Source organism: Scyliorhinus canicula, chromosome 6 (assembly GCF_902713615.1).
Source record: "Scyliorhinus canicula chromosome 6, sScyCan1.1, whole genome shotgun sequence".
NCBI lineage: Eukaryota > Metazoa > Chordata > Chondrichthyes > Carcharhiniformes > Scyliorhinidae > Scyliorhinus > Scyliorhinus canicula.
The window spans coordinates 223053192-223079293 of NC_052151.1; the positions used below are offsets into that span (position 1 = coordinate 223053192).

General features: G+C 50.6%; 1 protein-coding gene across 1 annotated transcript in view; it reads left to right on the forward strand.

The window, feature by feature from the left end:
- LOC119968048 overlaps positions 1-26102 on the forward strand; it is a 57692-nt gene that overhangs the window by 1945 nt on the left and 29645 nt on the right. Inside the window, exons 2-3 of the mRNA XM_038801146.1 lie at positions 4188-4299; positions 11366-11637. Of these exons, the coding sequence (XP_038657074.1) occupies positions 11607-11637 (31 nt within the window). The 5' untranslated portion in view covers positions 4188-4299; positions 11366-11606. The remainder of the gene's footprint in view (positions 1-4187; positions 4300-11365; positions 11638-26102) is intronic.

The following is a 26102-nucleotide window of genomic DNA, read 5'->3' on the forward strand; positions in this document are numbered from 1 at the left end:
ATAAAGTTTACTTTGGACTATGTGTTGACTGTTTATTTTACTATGTGTCTCGAGATATTTTACCTCATAGTTTTAATTACAGTTTCCTACTATTGACGTTGTGACTGGGATTGTTTTCTCAAATTGATTTACATTTTATTTTAAAGTCATGAATAAAAGAAGCCGATTGCTGATTTTTAATTATTTTGGAATATTCTGATGGTTATTACTGAATAGATAATTGTGTCTCTGCTGTTTCTGACTGTCAGTTTTGTGAATATTTGTGGTTTAAATCTATCCGTCTCCAGTAATCTTCCTCTACATGGACCCCACCCTCTGGCCTCCAATCTGCTCCTGATCTTTTCATTGAGATCTGTCAGTGCGACATCGACCGCCTGAATTTCTCTACCCCTCTCAACCTCTATCCTGTCTCCCGCTGAAATTGCTCCAATCCTCTCTCTAATATCTAACCCTGACCTGCTGATGTGAGTTTCTCACAAGTGTGCTGCCATTATTGTCTGATGCACTGACCTTTTCCTCTCAGAGGCTGAGCACCAACTCTCAGGCCCATCCTGCTCGGGTTTCCTCCCACAGTCCAAAGACGTGCAGGTTAGGTGGATTGGCCATGATAAATTGTACTTAGTGACCAAAACGCCGAAGAGGGTTTATCGGGTTATGGGGATAGGGTGGAAATGAAGGTTTAAATGGGTCGGTGCAGACTCGATGGGCCGAATGGCCTACTTATGTGTGTTATATGTTCTCCTTTGAAGTTATCCAGTGATCTGGATGCACCTTTTTAACATGCAGAGAGAGAAAGAGAGAGAAACTCCAAGATCCTTATAGTCTGAGTAAGGCTTCCATCTGTCTAAACCGAAAGTAAAACCCAGAGCCACAGCCCAGCTTCCAGTTCAAAAAGAAAGTGAAAACCAGAACTGCCCAGCTCCACCCACACAATGGCATCACTGCAGCCACTTGAGAAGAAACACATTTCTTAAAGGGACATTCCCATGCATGTCCCCTGCTTTCGACATCATAGTCCCGCAACCCCACACATCCTGCATTCGACCTCCGGCTTCTACCTCCTTCACAAAATCCACAAACACGTCTGGTCTGATCTCCTCAAGCATCTTCTCTACCGAGTAATATTACACTCCTGTATGCTTCACCCGATGCCTGTGTGTCATACTTCACTTTGAGTTTGAACTGGTTGGTTCTGCATAGGTTGAAAAGAAGGGTTTCTCTTCATGTATCTTCAAAGCTCTTTCCAGGTTACTTGATAACTTGAAAATAAATAAATAATTGCTTTCTAGAGGAAGCCAAACCTGCTGTTCTGGAAAGCAAAGAAGAGCATCCACACCAGGTCTTCAGTTCTGTGTGCTTGGCCACAGCTTTGAAAAGGGGTTTCTGCTTTATAGGATCTTTCTTAAATTTGAACAGTTAAAGGGAGAATCTATTAAGGCTTATATAATAGAGTACTATAGCTGAGTGGGGTATTTATATTTGTACGTTATAAAAATGCATACTGTGTGTGTTTATAAAAATGTTAATTAAATTGGTAGAATAAACTGGTTTTGATTAAATGTGCTTAAGGTCTCTGTTGAATAACGCCTGAAAGGCAAGCCCTTGTGCTCCCCGTAACCAAAATCAATAAACGGCTGTAGGTCAGGTGAACTCCAGGATATACTTTGGGGTTTTCTAAACCTTGCCCCAGAACACAAGTCTTGTATTTACATTGTGAATTTAAGTTTGTCCTCCATATTTCTCTCATGTATCGGATGACCCATTATTTCAGCTTCCAGCTCCCACAAACCCATTCCTTCTGGTCTTGACTCTATCCTCTCTCCGTTTGATCTGTCCCTTCCCACCGACATTCCTGATTCTCCTAATGCAGGATGTGTTATAAACCCGGCCCTTTTCTCTGGCCCTAATGCCTAATCTTGACTGTGGATGTCCAATCCAGCAACTCCTCCGTTCCCCAACAGGGTGGTCTGAGGCCTCTCAGCTTCTTCCTTGATCGGAGGCCGGGACAATCCGTGACCTCCACCATCTCCCTCCGCCTTTCTGTCACTCAATCATTTCTCCTATAACTCGTCTCACTTCCTGCAAATAAAAGGTGTGACCTTAGGTACCCTCCTGGGCCCTGCTATCTTTGTCATTGTGTAGGTTATTTGCACACTCCCTCTTCCTGTTCAATCCAGGTCCCCTCCCACAGCTCAGGTTCTGTTACAACGGTGACTGTATTAGTGACACTTCATATTTCTGCCTGGAGCTGGGAACATGAATCACTTTTGCTTCCAATTTCTACCCCTCTCTCACGTTGACAAAGTCCATCTCCGACACTTCTTTTCCCTTCCTTGACCTACCTGTGACTATTTCCAGCGATAGACTGATCATCTATAGATAGAACAGTACAGCACAGAACAGGCCCTTCGGCCCTCGAAGTTGTGCCGAGCAATGATCACCCTACTCAAACCCACGTATCCACCCTATACCCGTAACCCAACAACCCCCCCTTAACCTTACTTTTTAGGACATTACGGGCAATTTAGCATGGCCAATCCACCTAACCCGCACATCTTTGGACTGTGGGAGGAAGCCGGAGCACCCGGAGGAAACCCACGCACACACGGGGAGGACGTGCAGACTCCGCACAGACAGTGACCCAGCCGGGAACCAAACCTGGGACCCTGGAGCTGTGAAGCATTTATGCTAACCACCATGCTACCGTGCTGCCCCTTTTTTTCTAAAATATCTGTCAAACTTATGCTTCAATATATTCAATGACCCCGCCAGATACAACTGGTCCCTGTGGAAGAGAAATCCAAAGACTAACAACCCTCTGAGGGAAGAGATGACTGGAAATCTATAACGTAGCTATATTCTTATAGAACAGTACAGCACAGAACAAAATCTATACTCATAACAACTCACCGAATCCACAGCTACCTCGTATACAGGTCCTCACACCCTTCATTAAAGGGCTGAATCCCATTCTCCCAGTATCCCCACCTCCATCGCCTCTGATTGATGAGGGTAGGGCAGTGAATGTTGTCTACATGGACTTCAGTAAAGCCTTTGATAAGGTGCCTCATGGCAGACTTACCGAAGGTGAACTCACACAGGATCAGAGGTGAGCTGGCAAGATGAATTCAGAACTGGCACGGTCACAGTAGACAGGGTAGCAGTGGAAAGGTGTTTTCCACATGTAGATCGGTAACTAGTGGCGTTACTCAGGGGTCAGTGCTGCGACCTTTGCACTACTTTTTTACCCTCTATCTCTCACCGTCTATCTCTCTCTCTCCCCCTCTTTCTCTACTATCTTCTTTCACTCTCAACCTCTTGTCACTTACCCTCTTCCTCAATGACCCTGCTTCTCTCCTCTCGATGTCTTTCTTTTTCACCTCTCACTCTATTTCTCTTGCACTCTATTTCCTATCGGCACATCGCATGGACCAGCTCTTGCTTCCCTCACATCTCCCAGTTTATGTGTGTGTATCTGATGGAGGGCCGGTATCAGTTAGAGATTGGTTATTAGTTTTCACAGCTGAATATGTATTTTTTCTGCTCAATGAGGAGATGTGTTTGTGTCTGCTGCAGGTTATGCGATTTCTGAGCTTCCAATGTTTCAAAAATGTTTTCTGTGTTTGAGGAGCTGCATCAGATTTAGGTTTGGAATCATTTACTTTGACCTTCAAATTCTTCGAGATTTTCCATTCATTGAAATTTGCTTTTTATGCTCAACCTGAACCTCTTAAATCACAGAACTGAATGGTCACAGTTACAGAGACAGCTACACTGCAGAGTGCAGTGGAACAACCCAGAGAAACACACTGACAATTGGAACTGAATCACTGAATGGTCACAGTTACAGAGACAGCTACATCCCAGAGTGCAGTGGACCCACCCAGGGAAACACACTGACAATTGGAACTGAATCACTAAATGGTCACCGTGTTGTGAGGGATGTCACTAAAACAATCTGAGATCTAGGGATGGGACTGATGGTATCAATATGATCAACAGTCCAGTGTTTGGAAACACTTCACTCACTCCAAAGTAATATTTTCAATCACTGAACACAATGACGTTTTCCCTTTGTTCATAGCTTTAAAAAAAACAGGTTTAATGATGTTGCAATATCCCTGAGTAGTTTTCTCAGGGTAAAAATTAAAGGCTTTGACAATATCTAACCTCAGAGTTTATTGCAGGGAGTCTGCCGACAACACAAAGGGACACATCACTCCACACTGAACATGCCTACACCAATTAATATTGCTGGGAAAATATTCTACCCAATCCTTGCTGTTGTTGGTGTTCCCGGTAAGTGACTCTCACCACTGAAGTTGTGTAAATCTGTGTGGGAGCGCCTCTCTGAATGTGAACTGTGACTGAACATGTTTAATGTTGATCTCGCGCTCACTGTTGTATAGAAGCCTGATCAACAATATAATTTACTGCAGTCAGATGTGTTTAAACATGTCAATGGTTTGAATCCCTTTCATTAACTGACAATAAACCTGTTTGTAACTCACGGAATCTTTGATCAATTAAGTTATTATATTGAGTGGAATGTTGTATAATGTTGATTGGAACTCAGAAGGGGTCTCTTTGAAGGAAGGACTAGCTTGGGTGAGAATGAAATTAAACTGAGTGTGGGTCACTAGCCAGAGAGGAATAGCCAATCCAATTATCCATTTGTTATGGGAACTATCTGTCTGTGTGGAATTGAATTCTGTGTGGTTCAGGAACTGGACTCAAATAAATTAGTTCTGTTTTGAAATACTGTATTTTATTGGTGAGTATTCGCTTCATCTCTCTCGATCTTTGTCTCTCTCTCTCTCAGCCCCTCTCTGAGGGGCTGGTTTAGCTCACAAGGCTAAATCGCTGGCTTATAAAGCAGACCAAGCAGGCCAGCAGCGCGGTTCGATTCCCGTACCAGCCTCCCCGGACAGGCGCCGGAATGTGGCGACTAGGGGCTTTTCACAGTAACTTCATTGAAGCCTACTCGTGACAATAAGCGATTTTCATTTCATTTTATCTTTGGAATAGATTAGAAACAGGAAAATGTTGTCTGTGTTTTGAAGATGTTTGATATTTATTGTGTGAAGTGAAATGTTTCGATACCTCCATTTTCTATTGAACTTCTCCAACATAAACAGATATCAGTCGCATTCTGATATGTAATAAAATCCACAATAATGCAGCATTCTAATGGGTTTCTGATATTTTTCTAATTTCTACCAATCCTGAAATGAACTCCAATGTTTGTTCAATTTTATGGTTATTTTTAAAATGCTTTAAATGATTTGTGAATCTGTCACCTGAACCCAGAGACCCCCCCAGTCCATCCAGACACTTGTTCTTTGTGAATCTTGTGATCAGGATGGATGTCGTAGTGTTCACAAAGATCACAGAAGCTAAGTTCATTAACAAAGCTAACATTTATTTACGCTGCTTATATTAAGCTCGACCACTTACTCTTATAGTAAACAATAATCTAATAATCAACAATCTACACTTTACTAACACCAGTCTGTGCAATCTCTCGATAACGGTACTCTCGTCTATCACTACACCCATTCGCTCCTGTATGCCATCTCCCGGAAGACAGTGCTTTATATAGTTCTGCATCCAGCCCCATCTAGTGGCTAATCATGATATGACATTAACACTTTGTATTCTGAACATTTCACATAATGTCACTGCATCGAGGGTACGACCAGATCAGCCATGAGCGTATTGAATGGGCAGACTCAATGGCCCAAATGGATTCCTCCTGCTCCTATCTGGCCTGTATTCTGCCTGCGTGCCAGTCAATTGCCTTGTGCTCACATTCAGTTCTGCATTTGATTATTTAGCCTGGGTAACTGATTATCTGTGAGAGGGAAATTCTCTCGAGGTTACTGACCAGAGATCAAAGCTTCTTGTCCCATAAACTGCGGCATGAACTGACTGATCTGGGTAAACAGGCTGCTTTATCACAGGTCGCGGTAACCTGCACAGGACTTTGAGCCACTGTGACTCTTTAGCAATGTGACTGTTCACTCTCTCACTGACTGGCTGTCCGTGAACAGCAGGAAGCTGCCTTTGTATAGCACCGACGAGTGGCTGCACAACATCCCAATGGGCAGCCACGTGACTGCCCGTGATGTGGGTAAGGGTTGGGCAGCAACAATGTGAAGATGAATGTGGAGGTGAGAAAAAGCTCGACGAAAGAGAGAGGCCTGAAAGGAGACAGAGAGAAAATAAGGGAGGAGACAAAGACAGGGACAGAGACAGAAAAAGAGAGAGAGAGAGAGAGAGACAGGCACAGTTGGGCAGACAGAGAGAGAGACACAGGGCTGGGCAGAGAAAAAATGTGGGACAGATAGCTAGAGTGAAAAAGAGAGTCATAGAGACAGAGACAGTGAGAGATGGAGTGACAGAGAGAGATATACAGAGAGAGATAGAGAGACGCACAGAGAGAAAGAGACAGAGAAAGCACAAAGAGAAACGCACATTGACAGTGCGACAGAGTGTGACAAAGAGAGAATGATACAAAGAGAGATTGAGACAGAGAGGGAGACGCTGAGAGAGACACAGAGACAGAGAAAGAGACACAAAGACACAGAGAGAAAGAGAGACAGAGGGACATAGAAAGAGACAGTGACAGAGGGAGCGAGTTAAAGGAAGCGATTGAGAGACAGAGAGACAGAGCGAGAGAGAGCGACAAAGGAGAGCGACAAAGATGGAGAGAGAAAGAAAAAGAGAAATACAGAGCAAGAGAGTGAGGTTTAGAGGGACTGATAGAGAAATCTAGTCAGATAGAGAGAGACAAAGAGAGAGTGAGGGACAGAGAGAGACAGACGCAGAGAGAGACAGACAGACAAACAGAGATGGAGAGAGAACAAGAGATAGAGACAGTGATGGGCAGAGAAAAAGTATCAGACAGAGAAAGGTCGAGTGAGAAAGGCAGAGGGGTAGAATGTGACTTTCTCTGTCTTTCTCTGTCTCTGTCTCTCTGTCTGTCTTATTGTCGCTCTATCTCACTATCTGACTGCCTCTCTCTATTGCTCCCTCTAACTCGCTCTCTCTTTCTGTGCCTCACTCTATCTGTCAATCTGTCTCTTGCTGTCCCTCGCTTGCTGTTTGTCTCTTTCTCTCTGTCTCCCTCTTTCTCTCTCTGTCTTTCTGTCTCTCTGTCTCTCTCTCATTCCCTCTGTCTCTCTGCCTCTGTCTTTGTGTCGCTCTCTCTCGCTATCTGCCTGTCTCTTAGTCGCTCCATCTAACTCGCTCTGTCTGTCACTCTTGCTCTCCTTGTCACTTTAACTTTCTGTCTCTCTCTCTCTGTCTGTCTCTGTGTCCCCCTCTCTATCTGTCTCACTATGTCCTTGTATAATTATTTGCCATGCTCTCCTTCACTCTCTGCGTCTCTCGGTGTTTTTTCTGAATCTTTCTGTGTCTCTTGAGCTCTGCCTCACTCACATAGAACATAGAACAGTACAGCACAGAACAGGCCCTACGGCCCTCGATGTTGTGCCGAGCAATGATCACCCTACTTAAACCCACGTAACCCGTATACCCGTAACCCAACAATCCCCCCATTAACCTTACACTACGGGGAATTTAGCATGGCCAATCCACCTAACCTGCACATCTTTGGACTGTGGGAGGAAACCGGAGCACCCGGAGGAAACCCACGCACACACGGGGAGGACGTGCAGACTCCACACAGACAGTGACCCAGCCGGGAATCGAACCTGGGACCCTGGAGCTGTGAAGCATTGATGCTAACCACCATGCTACCGTGAGGCCCCTAAGTCTGTTTCTCTGTCTAAGTCACTGTTTCTCTTTGTAGCCTTCTCTGTCTCTATGTCTCTCACTGTCTCTATCTCCCTGTCTCACTGTCAATCTCTGTCTGGCTCTTCTCTGCGCATAACTCTCTCTCTCTGTCTGCCTGGCTGTATATCTCTCTGTCTGCCTCTCTCTGTCGCTCACTCTCTTTCTCTGTGACTCTGACGCTGTCTCTATCTGACTGGCTTTCTCTATCAGTCTGTCTAAATCTCTCTCTCTCTATCTATCTATCTCTATCTCTCTATCTGTCTCTCTCTCTCTCTCCCTGTCTGTGTCTTTCACAGTCTCTCTCAGTATCTGTGTCTCTCTGTCTCTCTCTCTCTCTCTGTCACACTCACTGTTGCACTCTCTCAGTGCGTCTCTCTTTGCGTTTTTCTGTCTCTCTCAGTCTCTCTGCAGAAAACAAACATACAGAGTGAGAGAGTGAGATTTCGAGAGACATAAAGAAAGCCATTCAGATAGTGAGGGACAGAGAGAGAGAGAGACAGAGAGAGTGAGAGAGGCAGAGGGACAGAGAGTGACACATAGAGAGACAGAGACACACAGAGAGGGAAGCTGAGGGAGAGAGACAGAGAGAGAGACAGAGAGAAATAGAGAAACGGAGGGAGAGAGATAGAGAGACATAGACAAAGAAAAAAAACAAAGAGAAAGACAGAGAGAGACAGGCAAGGAAAGACGGTCTAAGAAAGACAGAGAGAGAGAGGGACAGAGAGAGAGAGACTGAGAGAGAGAGACTGAGAGAGAGACAGACAGAGAGCGATAGAGACAAAGTGAAAAACAAACAGAGGCACAGAGAGAGAGACAGAGAGGGTTAGGGAGTAATGTCCACAGTTCAGACCTTCCGCAGGCAGGTAACACAATGGCAGAGCGATGGAAATGGGGGGTTGCTCCTGAAACGAGACTCAGAGGAGTGCAGAAATCTAGGAGAATTGAGGGCGGTGATCGAGGGCAGGAAAGAGAGAGAGTGGCATTTGAAAGGGAGGATGAAAATTGTTGGGGATCTGGAGGTGTTACAAAGATAGATGGGGTTGAAGGCACAGTCAGCTATTTGGTCATTTAAGTGTGGATTGAAAGAGATCGGGAGGTTAAGAGGTCAGGAGCGAACGAAGACCAGAACTGTGCACTTTGCTCCCGTCTGGTCAAACCGAGGGTTACGGAGAATGAAACCGTGCACACTGCTCCCAGTGTGGTCAAACCGAGGGTTACAGAGACCGGAACTGTGCACAGTGCTCCCAGTGTGGGTCTAACCGAGAGATACGGAGACCGGAACTGTGCACAGTGCTCCCAGTGTGGTCTAACTGAGGGATACGGAGACCAGAACTCTGCACAGTGCTCCCAGTGTGGTCTAACTGAGGGATACGGAGACCGGAACTGTGCACAGTGCTCCCAGTGTGGTCTAACCAAGGGATACGGAGACCAGAACTGTGCACAGTGCTCCCAGTATGGTTTAACCAAGGGATACGGAGACCGGAACTGTGCACAGTGCTCCCAGTGTGGTCAAACCGAGGGATATGGAGACTGGAACTGTGCACTTTGCTCCCGTCTGGTCAAACCGAGGGTTACGGAGAATGAAACCATGCACACTGCTCCCAGTGTGGTATAACCGAAAGATACGGAGACCAGAACTCTGCACAGTGCTCCCAGTGTGGTCTAACTGAGGGATACGGAGACCGGAACTGTGCACAGTGCTCCCAGTGTGGTCTAACCAAGGGATACGGAGACCAGAACTGTGCACAGTGCTCCCAGTGTGGTCTAACTGAGGGATACGGAGACCGGAACTGTGCACAGTGCTCCCAGTATGGTCTAACCGAGGGATACGGAGACCAGAACTCTGCACAGTGCTCCCAGTGTGGTCTAACCGACGGATATGGAGACCGGAACTGTGCACAGTGCCCCCAGTGTGGTCTAACTGAGGGATATGGAGACCGGGACTGTGCACAGTGCTCCCAGTGTGGTCTAACCGAGTGATACGGAGACCAGAACTGAGCTCAGTGCTCCCAGTGTGGGTCTAACCGAGGGATATGGAGAGCGGAACTGTGCACAGTGCTCCCAGTGTGATCTAACCGAGGGATATGAAGACCGGAACTGTGCACAGTGCTCCCAGTGTGGGTCTAACTGAGGGATATGGAGACTGGAACTGTGCACAGTGCTCCCAGTGTGGGTCTAACTGAGGGATATGGAGACGGGAACTGTGCACAGTGCTCCCAGTGTGGGTCTAACCGAGGGATACGGAGACCAGAACTGAGCTCAGTGCTCCCAGTGTGGGTCTAACCGAGGGATACGGAGACCAGAACTGAGCTCAGTGCTCCCAGTGTGGGTCTAACTGAGGGATATGGAGACCGGAACTGTGCACAGTGCTCCCAGTGTGGGTCTAACCGAGGGATATGGAGAGCGGAACTGTGCACAGTGCTCCCCGTGTGGTCTTACCGATGGATACGGAGACCAGAACTGTGCTCAGTGCTCCCAGTGTGGTCTAACCGAGGGATACGGACACCAGAACTGTGCACAGTGCCCCCAGTGTGGTCTAACCGACGGATATGGAGACCGGAACTGTGCACAGTGCCCCCAGTGTGGTCTAACCGAGGGATATGGGGACAGGAACTGTGCACAGTGCTCCCAGTGTGGTCTAACCAAGGGATACGGAGAGCGGAACTGTGCACATTGCTCCCAGTCTGGTCTAACCGAGGGATACGGACACAGAACTGTGCACATTGCTCCCAGTCTGGTCTAACCGAGGGATACGGAGACCGGAACTGTGCACAGTGCTCCCAGTGTGGGTCTAACCGAGGGATACGGACACAGAACTGTGCACATTGCTCCCAGTGTGGTCTAACCGAGGGATACGGAGACCGGAACTGTGCACAGTGCTCCCAGTGTGGGTCTAACCGAGGGATACGGACACAGAACTGTGCACATTGCTCCCAGTGTGGGTCTAACCGAGGGATACGGAGACCGGAACTGTGCACAGTGCTCCCAGTGTGGGTCTAACCGAGGGATACGGAGACCGGAACTGTGCACTGTGCTCCCACTGTCGTCTAACCGGGGGATACAAAGACCAGAACGGTGCATGGTGCTCTGAGTCAGTTCTAACCAAGTTCTGTGTAGCTTTGAGTTCAATTAATTCAGCTTCAGTTTTTGTGTGTACTTGGTGCAGGGGTGGGGGTAGCTGGAAGGTATATTCTCTCAAATAATAATTCCTGTATGTCTACTGGGGAACTGGGATTACTGAACCCATACATTTGCTCTGAGTTTAACAGATAGTGAGTTTAGTGTGGGCGGGTTTCTATGTCTCAGGAAGAGATACCTACACAGAAAAAGTCTCTTAAATGTCAGAAATCCATGGCATTAAAATATATTTGAAATTTAGTCAAATCACGCCATCCAGTTGGGTTTGTGGTAAATCTTTACTGTGGATTTGTGTCTGTAAGGACATTGCTGGAGTAAGAGTAGGAGGGCAAGTTGGAATCATTTTATAATATTTGTACTTACTTTTTATCAAATCTTTAATGTCAGGTCGCTCTGCTTCATTTTGCCCTTGTTGTTTATGTTACAGTTTCCCAATCAGACTCTTGTGAATGTACTCAGTGACTGACCTCCACGCAATCTGAAAAATAAAACCACGTTAGGATCAATCAAGTCAGGTTTCACTCTGTGGTTGGACTTGTCCAGTTTTCACAACAGCTGGGCTCATCGCTTTAGGCTAATGTCATGTTTCTCTCCGGCTTCGTCCCGTGGTAGAAATGTCTCCTTCAGAATAGTTTCCGCCTCTGAGTGTGGCCTGGCGTCCTCTCAAAATGGCTCTGCTATTCCTGCTGATCGTGTCGAGTAAGTATCCGTATTTCTGCAGATTGACACGTGCCTAGTAATTGGTTCATGCCTGTGAGGTACAGAATGATGGGTGATTCGATGTCGTGTCAGATGGAGGATGGAGCGTTAGAGCCCAGTGTGTAAGACAGAAACAGAGAGACAGTGAGGGAGAGACAGTGAGAGAGATACAGAGAGGGAGAGAGACAGCAAGAGTGTGAGACAGAAACAGAGAGAGAGAGACAGTGAGGGAGACAGAGAGAGAGATACAGAGAGGGAGAGAGACAGCAAGAGTGTGAGACAGAAACAGAGAGAGAGAGACAGAGGGAGACAGAGAGAGAGATACAGAGAGGGAGAGAGACAGAAAGAGTGTGAGACAGAAACAGAGAGACAGTGAGGAAGACAGAGAGAGGGAGAGAGACAGCAAGAGTGTGAGACAGAAACAGAGAGACAGTGAGGGAGAGACAGTTAGAGAGATGGAGAGAGGGAGAGAGACAGCAAGAGTGTGAGACAGAAACAGAGAGAGAGAGACAGAGGGAGACAGAGAGAGAGATACAGAGAGGGAGAGAGACAGAAAGAGTGTGAGACAGAAACAGAGAGACAGTGAGGAAGACAGAGAGAGGGAGAGAGACAGCAAGAGTGTGAGACAGAAACAGAGAGACAGTGAGGGAGAGACAGTGAGAGAGATGGAGAGAGGGAGAGAGACAGCAAGAGTGTGAGACAGAAACAGAGAGACAGTGAGGGAGAGACAGTGAGAGAGATGGAGAGAGGGAGAGAGACAGCAAGAGTGTGAGACAGAAACAGAGAGAGAGAGACAGTGAGGGAGAGACAGTGAGAGAGATAGAGAGAGGGAGAGAGACAGCAAGAGTGTGAGACAGAAACAGAGAGAGAGAGACAGTGAGGGAGCGACAGTGAGAGAGATAGAGAGAGGGAGAGAGACAGCAAGAGTGTGAGACAGAAACAGAGAGACAGTGAGGGAGAGACAGTGAGAGAGATAGAGAGAGGGAGAGAGACAGCAAGAGTGTGAGACAAAAACAGAGAGACAGTGAGGGAGACAGAGAGAGAGATGGAGAGAGAAACAGAGGGAGACTGAGAGAGACAGCGAGCGAGACAAAGAGTGTGAGACAGAAACAGAGAGAGAGACAGTGAGGGAGAGAAGTGAGAGAGATGGAGAGAGACAGTGTGAGACAGAAAAAGAGAGACAGTGAGGGAGAGACAGACATAGAGAGAGAGAGAGAGACAGAGAGAGGCAGAGAGACACAGAGAGACAGAGAGAGAGAGAGAGAGAGAGAGAGAGAGAGAGGCAGAAACAGAGAGAGAGACAGTGAGGGAGAATCAGTGAGAGAGATGAAGAGAGACACAGAGAGAGAGGTAGACAGAGTGTGAGACAGAAACAGAGAGACAGTGAGGGAGAGACAGTGAGAGAGACCGTGAGATACAGAGAGAGAGGGAGAGAGACAGAGAGAGACATAGAGAGAGAGAGAGACAGAGCGAGAGACAGAGTGAGAGAGAGACAGAGAGAGAGAGAGACAGAGACAAATAGAGAGAGAGAGAGACAGAAACAGAAACAGCGAAATTGAGAGAAATCGATAGAAAGTAGGATAGAGTGAGAGAGGAGGAGAGAGAGAGAGAAAGACAGAGAGAGAGAGACAGAGAGAGAGAGACAGAGAGACAGAGAGAGAGAGAGAGACAGAGAGAGAGAGAGACAGAGAGAGAGACAGAGAGAGAGAGAGAGAGAGAGAGAGAGAGACAGAGAGGAGAGAGAGAGAGAGAGAGAGAGAGACACACAAAGAGAGGGAGACAGAGAGAGAGAGAGAGATAGAGACAGAGAGAGAGAGAGAGAGAGATAGAGAGAGAGACAGAGAGAGAGAGAGATAGAGAGACAAAGAGAGGGAGACAGAAAGGTTCATGGAGGGAATTCCAGATCTTTGGGCCTTTCAGGCAACTGTTGGACCGGCTCTGCTGGAGTGACAGAAATCAGGAGATGCCCAAGGTGCTGAAATCCAGAGATTCTCAGAGAGTTCTGGGAGGGGATTGAGAGAGGGATGGAGAAGGGATAAGGGACCATGGAGCGATTAGAGGTAGATGTTTATACTCTCTGTTTTGAACTCCATAATCCAGGCCGATACCCCCCCTCCCGGTGTCAGTACTGAGGAAGCACTGCACTGTCCGAGGTAGATGTATATATTCTGTCATTGAAAGAGGAAGCTGCATTAATGTGAATCTTTCTCTCAATGAGATATCGAATAGATGAACTTCAAAGTTTGTTTACTCCTATTTGGCGCAAGAATAGAAAGGGAACTGCTGCCAAACCATGGTTTACAAGGGAGATTAGAGATAGTATTAGATTCAAAGATAAGCCATTCAAATTAACAAGAAAAAGCAATCGACCTGAGAATTAGGAACAGTTTAAAATTCAGCAAAGGCAGACCAAGGGATTGATTAAGAAGGAGAAAATACAGTTTGAACGTAAACTGGCGGGAAAAATAAAAACTGGCTGTAAAAGTTTCTACAGGTATGTAAAGAAAAAATGATTGAGAAAAACTAATGGAGGCCCCTTACAGTCAGATACGGGGGAATTCACAACAGGGAACAAGAAATGGCTGAGGAACTAAATTCCTACTTTGCTTCTGCCTTCACAAAGGAAGACATGAATAATATACCAGGAGTTCTGAGAAACACACGTTTCAGTGAGGAGCTGAAGGAAATTAGTATTGGCAAAGAAAAGGTTTGGGGGAAATTAATGGGATTGAAGGCGGATAAATCTCGAGGGCCGGATAATCTTCATCCCAGAGTACATCAGGAAGCGGCCCTAGAAATAGTAGGTCCAGTTGTGGTCATTTTCCAAAATCCTTTGGACTCTGGAATGGTTCCTACAGTTTGGAGGGAAGTGAATGTAACACCGCTGATCAAAAAGGGAGGTAGAGAGAAAACAGGGAACTATAGACCAGTGAGCCCAACGTCGGCAGTAGGAAAGTTGCTGGAGTCCCTTATCAAGAATTTCACAGCACAGCATTTGGAAAGCAGTATTGTAATCCGACAAATTCAGCCTAGATTTCCGAAAGGAAAATTACACTGGAATTCTTTGATGATGTAACGGTGTTCAGTTGACGAAGGCGAACCAGTGGTTGTGGTTTATTTAGATTTTCAAAAGACATTCGAAAAGGTCTCACATAGCATATACTTTGCAAATTAAAGCTCCGAGCATTGAGGTTAGTTTCATGAGATGTATAGAAAGCTGCTTAAAAGGGAGGGAGCAAAAAGTTGGAATAAATGGCAGGCAGTGACCAGTGGGGCCTGATTGGCAGGCAGTGCTAATGGGGTCTGATTGGCAGGCAGTGATAGTGGGGTCTGATTGGCAGGCAGTGACAGTGGGGTCTGATTGGCAGGCAGTGATAGTGGGGTCTGATTGGCAGACAGTGATAGTGGGGTCTGATTGGCAGGCAGTAACTAGTGAGGTCTGATTGGCAAGCAGTAACTAGTGAGGTCTGATTGGCAGGCAGTAACAAGTGGGGTCTGATTGGCAGGCAGTGAATAGTGGGGTCTGATTGGCAGGCAGTGTTTAGTGGGGTCTGATTGGCAGACAGTGTTAGTGGGGTCTGACTGGCAGGCAGATGGTGGGGACTCATTGACAGGTAGTTACCAGTGGGGTCTGCATCGCAGGCACTGGTCAGCGCGGTCTGATTGGCAAGCAGTGACCATTGAGGTCTGATTAGTAGACAGTGATAATGAGGTCTGATTGGCAGGGAGTGACTAGTTTGGTCTGATTGGCAGGCAGTGACCAGTGAGGTCTGATGGGCAGACAGTGACAGTGGGGTCTGATTGGCTGGCAGTGGCCAGTGCGGTCTGATTGGCTGGCAGTGACCAGTGGGATCTGATAGGCCGGCAATGACCAGTGGGGTCTGATTGGCAGGCTGTGATAGTGGGGTCTAATTGGCAGGAAATGACCAGTGGTGTCTGATGGGCAGGCAGTGGCCAGTGGGGTCTGATTGGCAGGCAGTGATAGTGGGGTCTGATTGGCAGGCAGTGGCCAGTGGGGTCTGATTGGCAGGCAGTGACAAGTGGAGTCTGATTGGCAGGCTGTGGCCAGTGGGGTCTGATTGGCAGGCAGTGACAAGTGTGGTCTGATTGGCAGGCAGTGGTCAGTTGGGTCTGATTCGCAGGCAGTGACCAGTGGGGTCAGAGTGGCTGGCACTGACCAGTTGGGCCTGATTGGCAGGCAGTGGCCAGTGTGGTCCGAGTGGCAGGCAGTGACCAGTGGGGTCTGATTGGTAGGCAGTGACCAGTGGGGTCTGATTGGCAGGCAGTGACCTGTGGGGTCTGATTGGCAGGCAGTGACCTGTGGTCTGATTGGCAGGCAGTGACCTGTGGTCTGATTGGCAGGCAGTGGCCAGTGGGGTCTGATTGGTAGGCAGTGACCAGTGGGGTCTGATTGGCAGGCAGTGACCTGTGGGGTCTGATTGGCAGGCAGTGACCTGTGGTCTGATTGGCAGGCAGTGGCCAGTGGGGTCTGATTGGCAGGCAGTGACCATTGAGGAATGATTGGCAGAGAGTGATAGTGGGGTCTAATTGGCAGGCAGTGACCTGTGGTCTGATTGACAGGTAGTGACCAGTGAGGTCTGAGTGGCAGTCAGTGAATAGTGTTGTCTGACTGGCAGGCAGATAGTGGGATCTGATTGGCAGGCAGTGAACATTGGGGTCTGATTGGCAGGAAGTGAATAGTGGGGTTTGCTTGGCAGGCAGTGCCCAGTGGGGTCTGATTGGCAGGCAGTGGCCAGTGGGGCCTGATTGGCAGCCAGTGACCAGTGGTGTCTGATTGGCAGGCAGTGAATCGTGGGGCCTGACTGGCAGGCAGATGGTGGGGACTCATTGGCAGGTAGTTACCAGTGGGGTCTGCATCGCAGGCACTGGTCAGCGCGGTCTGATTGGCAAGCAGTGACCATTGAGGTCTGATTAGTAGACAGTGATAATGGGGGCTGATTGGCAGGGAGTGACTAGTTTGGTTTGATTGGCAGGCAGTGGCCAGTTGGTCTGATTGGCAGGCAGTGGTCAGTGGGGACTGATTGGCAGGCAGTGACCAATGGGGTCTGATTGGCAGGAATAGGGCAGTGTGGTCTGATTGGCAGGCAGTGACAAGTGGGTATGATTGGCAGGCAGTGATAGTGGGGTCTAATTACCCGGCAGTGACTAGTTTGGTCTGATTGGAAGGCAGTGACTAGTTTGGTCTGATTGGAAAGCAGTGACCAATGGGGTCTGATTGACAGGCAGTGGCCAGTGGGGTCTGATTGACAGGCAGTGACAAGTGGGTATGATTGGCAGGCAGTGATAGAGGGGTCTAATTGGCCGGCAGTGACTAGTTTGGTCTGATTGGAAGGCAGTGACCAGTGGGGTCTGATAGGCAGGCAGTGACCAGTGGGGTCTGATAGGCAGGCAGTGGCCAGTGGGGTCTGATAGGCAGGCAGTGACCAGTGGGTTATGATTGGCAGGCAGTGACCAGTGGGGTCTGATTGGCAGGCAGTGATAGTGGGGTCTGATTGGCAGGCAGTGCCCAGTGGGATATGATTGGCAGGCAGTGGCCAGTGGGGTCTGATTGGCAGGCAGTGACCAGTGGGGTCTGATTGGCAGTCAGTGACTAGTGTGGTCTGATAGGCAGGCAGTGACCAGTGGGGTCTGATTGGCAGGCAGTGACTAGTGTGGTCTGATAGGCAGGCAGTGACCAGTGGGGTCTGATTGGCAGATAGTGATAGTGGTGTCTAATTGGCCGGCAGTGACCTGTGGGGTCAGAGTTGCTGGCACTGACCAGTTGGGTCTGATTGGCAGGCAGTGGCTAGTGGGGTCTGGTTGGCAGGCAGTGACCAGTGGGATATGATTGGCAGGCAGTGGCCAGTACGGTCCGATTGGCAGGCAGTGGCCAGTGTGGTCCGATTGGCAGGCAGTGACCAGTGGGGTCTGATTGGCAGGCTGTGGCCAGTGGGGTCCGATTGGCAGGCAGTGGCCAGTGGGGTCCGATTGGCAGGCAGTGACTCGTGTGGTCTGATTGGCAGGCAGTGACTCGTGGGGTCTGATTGGCAGGCAGTGGCCGGTGGGGTCTGATTGACAGACAGTGATAGTGGGGTCTAACTGGCAGGCAGTGACCTGAGGGGTCTGATTGGCAGGCAGTGACCATTGAGGTATGATTGGCAGAGAGTGATAGTGGGGTCTGATTGGCAGACATATAGTGGGGTCTGATTGGCAGGCAGTGACTAATGGGGTCTGACTGGCAGGCAGATAGTGGGATCTGATTGGCAGGCAGTGGCCAGTGGGGCCTGATTGGCAGCCAGTGACCAGTGGGGTCTGAATGACAGGCAGTGACCAGTGGGGTCTGATTGGCAGGCAGTGACTCGTGTGGTCTGATTGGCAGGCAGTGGCCAGTGGGTTATGATTGGCAGGCAGTGACCAGTGGGGTCTGATTGGCAGGCAGTGATAGTGGGGTCTGATTGGCAGGCAGTGACCAGTGGGACATGATTGGCAGGCAGTGACCAGTGGGGTCTGATTGGCAGTCAGTGACTAGTGTGGTCTGATAGGCAGGCAGTGACCAGTGGGGTCTGATTGGCAGATAGTGATAGTGGTGTCTAATTGGCCGGCAGTGACCTGTACGGTGTGATTGACAGTCAGCGATAGTGGGGTCTGGTTGGCAGGCAGTGACCAGTGAGGTCTGATTGGCAGCAATGACTAGTGTGGTCTGATTGGCAGGCAGTGGTCAGTTGGGTCTGATTCGCAGGCAGTAACCAGTGGGGTCAGATTGGCAGGCACTGACCAGTTGGGTCTGATTGGCAGGCAGTGGCTAGTGGGGTCTGATTGGCAGGCAGTGACCAGTGGGATATGATTGGCAGGCTGTGGCCAGTGGGGTCCGATTGGCAGGCAGTGACCAGTGGGGTCTGATTGGCAGGCTGTGGCCAGTGGGGTCCGATTGGCAGGCAGTGACCAGTGGGGTCTGATTGGCAGGCTGTGGCCAGTGGGGTCCGATTGGCAGGCTGTGGCCAGTGTGGTCTGATTGGCAGGCAGTGACTCGTGGGGTCTGATTGGCAGGCAGTGGCCGGTGGGGTCTGATTGACAGACAGTGATAGTGGGGTCTGAATGGCAGGCAGTGGCCAGTGGGGCCTGATTGACAGACAGTGATAGTGGTGTCTGATTGGCCGGCTGTGATAGTGGGGTCTGATTGGCAGGCAGTGATAGTGGGGTCTAATTGGCAGGCAGCGACCAGTGGGGTCTGATTGGCAGGCAGTGACCAGTGGGGTCTGATTGGCAGAGAGTGATAGTGGGGTCTGATTGGCAGACAGATAGTGGGGTCTGATTGGCAGACAGTGATAGTGGGGTCTGATTAGCAGGCAGTGACCAGTGGGATATGATTGGCAGGCAGTGGCCAGTGCGGTCCGATTGGCAGGCAGTGGCCAGTGTGGTCCGATTGGCAGGCAGTGATAGAGGAGTCTAATTGGCAGGCAGTGACCAGTGGGGTCCGATTGGCAGGCTGTGGCCAGTGGGGTCTGATTGGCAGGCTGTGGCCAGTGGGGTCTGATTGGCAGTCAGTGATAGAGGGATCTGATTGGCAGGCTGTGGCCAGTGGGGTCCGATTGGCAGGCTGTGGCAAGTGGGGTCCGATTGGCAGGCAGTGACTCGTGTGGTCTGATTGGCAGGCAGTGACTCGTGGGGTCTGATTGGCAGGCAGTGGCCGGTGGGGTCTGATTGACAGACAGTGATAGTGGGGTCTAACTGGCAGGCAGTGACCTGAGGGGTCTGATTGGCAGGCAGTGACCATTGAGGTATGATTGGCAGAGAGTGATAGTGGGGTCTGATTGGCAGACAGTGATTGTGGGGTCTGATTAGCAGGCAGTGAACATTGGGGTCTGATTGGCAGACAGTGATAGTGAGGTCTGATTGGCAGGCAGTGGCCAGTGTGGTCCGATTGGCAGGCTGTGGCCAGTGGGGTCCGATTGGCAGGCAGTGACTCGTGTGGTCTGATTGGCAGGCAGTGGCCAGTGGGTTATGATTGGCAGGCAGTGACCAGTGGGGTCTGATTGGCAGGCAGTGATAGTGGGGTCTGATTGGCAGGCAGTGACCAGTGGGACATGATTGGCAGGCAGTGGCCAGTGGGGTCTGATTGGCAGGCAGTGACCAGTGGGGTCTGATTGGCAGTCAGTGACTAGTGTGGTCTGATAGGCAGGCAGTGACCAGTGGGGTCTGATTGGCAGATAGTGATAGTGGGGTCTGGTTGGCAGGCAGTGACCAGTGAGGTCTGATTGGCAGCAATGACTAGTGTTGTCTGATTGGCAGGCAGTGGTCAGTTGGGTCTGATTCGCAGGCAGTGACCAGTGGGGTCAGAGTTGCTGGCACTGACCAGTTGGGTCTGATTGGCAGGCAGTGGCTAGTGGGGTCTGGTTGGCAGGCAGTGACCAGTGGGATATGATTGGCAGGCAGTGGCCAGTGCGGTCCGATTGGCAGGGAGTGATAGAGGAGTCTAATTGGCAGGCAGTGACCAGTGGGGTCTGATTGGCAGGCTGTGGCCAGTGGGGTCCGATTGGCAGGCTGTGGCCAGTGGGGTCCGATTTGCAGGCAGTGACTAGTGTGGTCTGATTGGCAGGCAGTGACTCGTGGGGTCTGATTGGCAGGCAGTGGCCGGTGGGGTCTGATTGACAGACAGTGATAGTGGGGTCTAACTGTCAGGCAGTGACCTGTGGGGTCTGATTGGCAGGCAGTGACCATTGAGGTATGATTGGCGGAGAGTGATAGTGGGGTCTGATTGGCAGACAGTGATAGTGGGGTCTGATTGACAGACAGTGATAGTGGGGTCTAACTGGCAGGCAGTGACCTGTGGGGTCTGATTGGCAGGCAGTGGCCAGTGGGTTATGATTGGCAGGCAGTGACCAGTGGGGTCTGATTGGCAGGCAGTGATAGTGGGGTCTGATTGGCAGGCAGTGACCAGTGGGACATGATTGGCAGGCAGTGGCCAGTTGGGTCTGATTGGCAGGCAGTGACCAGTGGGGTCTGATTGGCAGTCAGTGACTAGTGTGGTCTGATAGGCAGGCAGTGACCAGTGGGGTCTGATTGGCAGACAGTGATAGTGGTGTCTAATTGGCCGGCAGTGACCTCTACGGTCTGATTGACAGTCAGCGATAGTGGGGTCTGGTTGGCAGGCAGTGGCCAGTGGGGTCTGGTTGGCAGGCAGTGACCAGTGAGGTCTGATTGGCAGCAATGACTAGTGTGGTCTGATTGGCAGGCAGTGGTCAGTTGGGTCTGATTCGCAGGCAGTGGCCAGTGGGGTCAGAGTTGCTGGCACTGACCAGTTGGGTCTGATTGGCAGGCAGTGGCTAGTGGGGTCTGGTTGGCAGGCAGTGACCAGTGGGATATGATTGGCAGGCAGTGGCCAGTGCGGTCCGATTGGCAGGCAGTGGCCAGTGTGGTCCGATTGGCAGGGAGTGATAGAGGAGTCTAATTGGCAGGCAGTGACCAGTGGGGTCTGATTGGCAGGCTGTGGCCAGTGGGGTCCGATTGGGAGGCTGTGGCCAGTGGGGTCCGATTGGCAGGCAGTGACTAGTGTGGTCTGATTGGCAGGCAGTGACTCATGGGGTCTGATTGGCAGGCAGTGGCCGGTGGGGTCTGATTGACAGACAGTGATAGTGGGGTCTAACTGGCAGGCAGTGACCTGTGGGGTCTGATTGGCAGGCAGTGACCATTGAGGTATGATTGGCGGAGAGTGATAGTGGGGTCTGATTGGCAGACAGTGATAGTGGGGTCTGATTAGCAGGCAGTGAACATTGGGGTCTGATTGGCAGACAGTGATAGTGGGGTCTGATTGACAGGTAGTGACCAGTGAGGTCTGATTGGCAGGCAGTGGCCAGTGGGGCCTGGTTGGCAGCCAGTGACCAGTGGGGTCTGAATGACAGGCAGTGACCAGTGGGGTCTGATTGACAGACAGTGATAGTGAGGTCTTATTGGCAGGCAGTGGCCAGTGGGGTCTGGTTGGCAGGCAGTGACCAGTGAGGTCTGATTGGCAGCAATGACTAGTGTGGTCTGATTGGCAGGCAGTGGTCAGTTGGGTCTGATTCGCAGGCAGTGACCAGTGGGGTCAGAGTGGCTGGCACTGACCAGTTGGGTCTGATTGGCAGGCAGTGGCTAGTGGGGTCTGATTGGCAGGCAGTGACCAGTGGGATATGATTGGCAGGCAGTGGCCAGTGTGGTCCGATTGGCAGGCAGTGGCCAGTGTGGTCCGATTGGCAGGCAGTGATAGAGGGGTCTAATTGGCAGGCAGTGACCAGTGGGGTCTGATTGGCAGGCAGTGGCCAATGGGGTCTGATTGGCAGGCTGTGGCCAGTGGAGTCTGATTGGCAGGCAGTGGCCAGTGGGGTCCGATTGGCAGGCTGTGACCAGTGGGGTCTGATTGGCAGGCAGTGACTCGTGGGGTCTGATTGGCAGGCAGTGGCCGGTGGGGTCTGATTGACAGACAGTGATAGTGGTGTCTGATTGGCCGGCTGTGACCAGTGGGGTCTGATTGGCAGACAGTGACCAGTGGGGTCTGATTGGTAGGAAGTGACCAGTGGGGTCTGATTGGCAGGTAGTGGCCAGTGGGGTCTGATTGGCAGGCAGTGGCCAGTCGGGTCTGATTGGCAGGTAGTGGCCAGTGGGGTCTGATTGGCAGGTAGTGGCCAATAGTGTTTGATTGGCAGGCAGTGACTATTGGGGACTGATTAGCAGACAGTGACTATTGGGGTCTGATTGGTAGGAAGTGACCAGTGGGGTCTGATTGGCAGGTAGTGGCCAGTGGGGTCTGATTGGCAGGCAGTGGCCAGTCGGGTCTGATTGGCAGGTAGTGGCCAGTGGGGTCTGATTGGCAGGTAGTGGCCAATAGTGTTTGATTGGCAGGCAGTGACTATTGGGGACTGATTAGCAGACAGTGACTATTGGGGTCTGTCTGGCAGGCAGTGACTAGTGTGGTCTGATTGGCAGGCAGTGACCATTGAGGAATGATTGGCAGAGAGTGATATTGGGGTCTGATTGACAGGTAGTGACTAATGGGGTCTGATTGGCAGGCAGTGACCATTGAGGAATGATTGGCAGAGAGTGATAGTGGGGTCTGATTGACAGGTAGTGACTAATGGGGTCTGATTGGCGGACAGTAACTAATGGGCTCTGAGTGGCCGTCAGTGAATAGTGTTGTCTGACTGGCAGGCAGATAGTGGGGTCTGATTTGCAGGCAGTGATAGTGGGGTCTGATTGGCAGGCAGTGGCCCGTGGAGTCTGATTGGCAGGCAGTGACTCGTGGGGTCTGATTGGCCGGCAATGACCAGTGGGGTCTGATTGGCAGTCAGTGCTAATGGGGTATAATTGGCCGGCAGTGACCAGTGGGGTCTGGTTGGCAGGCAGTGATCAGTGAGGTCTGATTGGCAGCAATGACTAGTGTGGTCTGATTGGCAGGCAGTGATCAGTGGGGTCAAAGTGGCAGGCACTGACCAGTTGGGTCTGATTGGCAGGCTGTGGCCAGTGGGGTCTGATTGGCAGGCAGTGACCAGTGGGATATGATTGGCAGGCAGTGGCCAGTGTGGTCTGATTGGCAGGCAGTGTCCAGTGGGGTCTGATTGGCAGGCAGTGACCAGTGGGGTCTGATTGGCAGGCAGTGACCAGTGGGGTCCGATTGGCAGGCTGTGGCCAGTGTGGTCTGATAGGCAGGCAGTGACAAGTGGGGTCTGATTGGTAGGCAGTGGCCAGTGGTGTCTGATTGGCAGACAGTGATAGTGGGGTCTGATTGGCAGGCAGTGACTCGTGTGGTCTGATTGGCAGGCAGTGGCCGGTGGGGTCTGATTGACAGACAGTGATAGTGGGGTCTAATTGGCAGGCAGTGACCTGTGGTCTGATTGACAGGCAGTGACGATTGAGGTATGATTGGCAGAGAGTGATAGTGGGGTCTGATTGACAGGCAGTGGCCAGTGGGGCCTGATTGGCAGGCAGTGGCCAGTGGGGTCCGATTGGCAGGCAGTGAATAGTGATAGTGGTGCCTGATTGGCAGGCAGTGACCAGTGGGTTCTGATTGGCAGGCAGTGATATTGGGGTCTGATTGGCAGGCAGTGATAGCGGTGTCTGATTGGCAGGCAGTGACCAGTGGGATCTGATTGGCTGGCAGTGGCCAGTGTGGTCTTATTGGCAGGCAGTGGCCAGTGGGGTCTGATTGGCAGGCAGTGACAAGTAGGGTCTGAATGGCAGGCAGTGATCAGTGGGGTCTGATTGGTAGGAAGTGACCAGAGGGATCTGATTGGCAGGCAGTGGCCAGTGGGGTCTGATTGACAGACAGTGACCAGTGGGGTCTGATTGGTAGGAAGTGACCAGTGGGGTCTGATTGGTAGGAAGTGACCAGTGGGGTCTGATTGGTAGTCAGTGGCCAGTGGGGTCTGATTGGCAGGCAGTGGCCAATGGTGTCTGATTGGCAGGCAGTGGCCAATGGGTTCTGATTGGCAGGCAGTGACTATTGGGGACTGATTGGCGGACAGTGATAGTGGGGTCTGATTGGCGGACAGTAATTAATGGGGTCTGAGTGGCAGTCAGTGAATCGTGTTGTCTGAGTGGCAGGCAGATAGTGGGATCTGATTGGCAGGCAGTGGCCAGTGGGGTCTGATTGGCAGGCAGTGACCAGTAGGGTCTGATTGGCAGGCAGTGGCCCGTGGAGTCTGATTGGCAGGCAGTGACTCGTGGGGTCTGATTGGCAGGCAGTGGCCAGTGGGGTCTGATTGGTAGGCAGTGGCCAGTGGGGTCTGATTGGCAGGCAGTGACCAGTGGGGTCTGATTGGCAGGCAGTGGCCAGTGGTGTCTGATTGGCAGGCAGTGACCAGTGGAGTCTGATTGGCAGGCAGTGACCAGTGGAGTCTGATTGGCAGGCAGTGATATTGGGGTCTGATTGGCAGGCAGTGATAGTGGAGTTCAGTTACTAGTGGTGTACCGCAAGGATCTGTTTTGGGGCCACTGCTGTTTGTCATTTTTATAAATGACCTGGAAGAGGGTGTTGAAGGATGGGTTAGTAAATTTGCAGATGACACGAAGGTCGGTGGAGTTGTGGATAGTGCTGAAGGATGTTATAAGTTACAGAGGGACATAGATAAGCTGCAGAGCTGGGCTGAGAGGTGGCAGATGGAGTTTAATGCGGAAAAGTGTGAGGTGGTACACTTTGGAAGGAGTAACAGGAATGCAGAGTACTGGGCTAATGGCAAGATTCTTGGTAGTGTAGATGAACAGGGAGATCTCGGCATCCAGGTACATAAATCCCTGAAAGTTGCCACCCAGGTTAATAGGGCTGTTAAGAAGGCATATGGTGTGCTAGCCTTTATAAGCAGGGGGATTGAGTTTCGGAACCACAAGGTCATGCTGCAGCTGTACATAACTCTGGTGCGGCCGCTCCTGGAGTACTGCGTGCAGTTCTGGTCACCACATTATAGGAAGGATGTGGAAGCTTTAGAAAGGGTTCAGAGGAGATTTACTAGGATGCTGCCTGGTATGGAGGGAAGGTCTTACGAGGAAAGGCTCAGGGAATTGAGGTTGTTTTCGTGAGAGAGAAGGCTGAGAGGTGACTTAATAGAGACATATAAGATAGTCAGAGGGTTAGATAGGGTGGACAGTGAGAGTCTTTTTCCTCGGATGGTGATGACCAACACGAGGGGACATAGCTTTAAATTGAGGGGTGATAGATATAGGACAGATGTCAGAGGCAGTTTCTTTACTCAGAGAGTAGTAGGGGTGTGGAACGCCCTGCCTGCAACAGTAGTAGACTCGCCAACTTTAAGGGCATTTAAGTGGTCACTGGATAGACATATGGATGAAAATGGAATAGTGTAGGTCAGATAGGCTTCAGATGGTTTCACAGGTCGGCGCAACATCGAGGGCCGAAGGGCCCGTACTGCGCTGTAGTGTTCTATGTTCTATGTTCTATAGTGGGGTCTGATTGGCTGGCAGCGAGAGTCTGGCCTGATTGGCAGGAAGTGATAGCGGAGTTTGATTGGCAGGCAGTGGCCAGTGTGGTCTGATTGGCAGGCAGTGGCCAGTGTGGTCTGATTGGCAGGCAGTGGCCAGTGGGGTCTGATTGGCAGGCAGTGGCCAGTGGTGTCTGATTGGCAGGCAGTGGCCACTGAAGTCTGGTTGGCAGGCAGTGGTTGTGGGGCCTGATTGGCAGGCAGTGACCAATTGGGGTGTGATTGGCAGACAGTGACTACTGGGGACTGATTGGCAGACAGTGACTATTGGGGACTGATTGGCAGGCAGTGATAGTGGGGTCTGATTGGCGGGCAGTGATAGTGGGGCCTGATTGGCAGGCAGGGACTAGTGTGGTCTGTTTGGCGGGCAGTGACTAGTGTGGTCTGATTGGCGGACAGTAACTAATGGGCTCTGATTGGCAGTCAGTGAATAGTGTTGTCTGACTGGCAGGCAGATAGTGGGACCTGATTGGCAGGCAGTGTCCAGTGGGGTCTGATTGG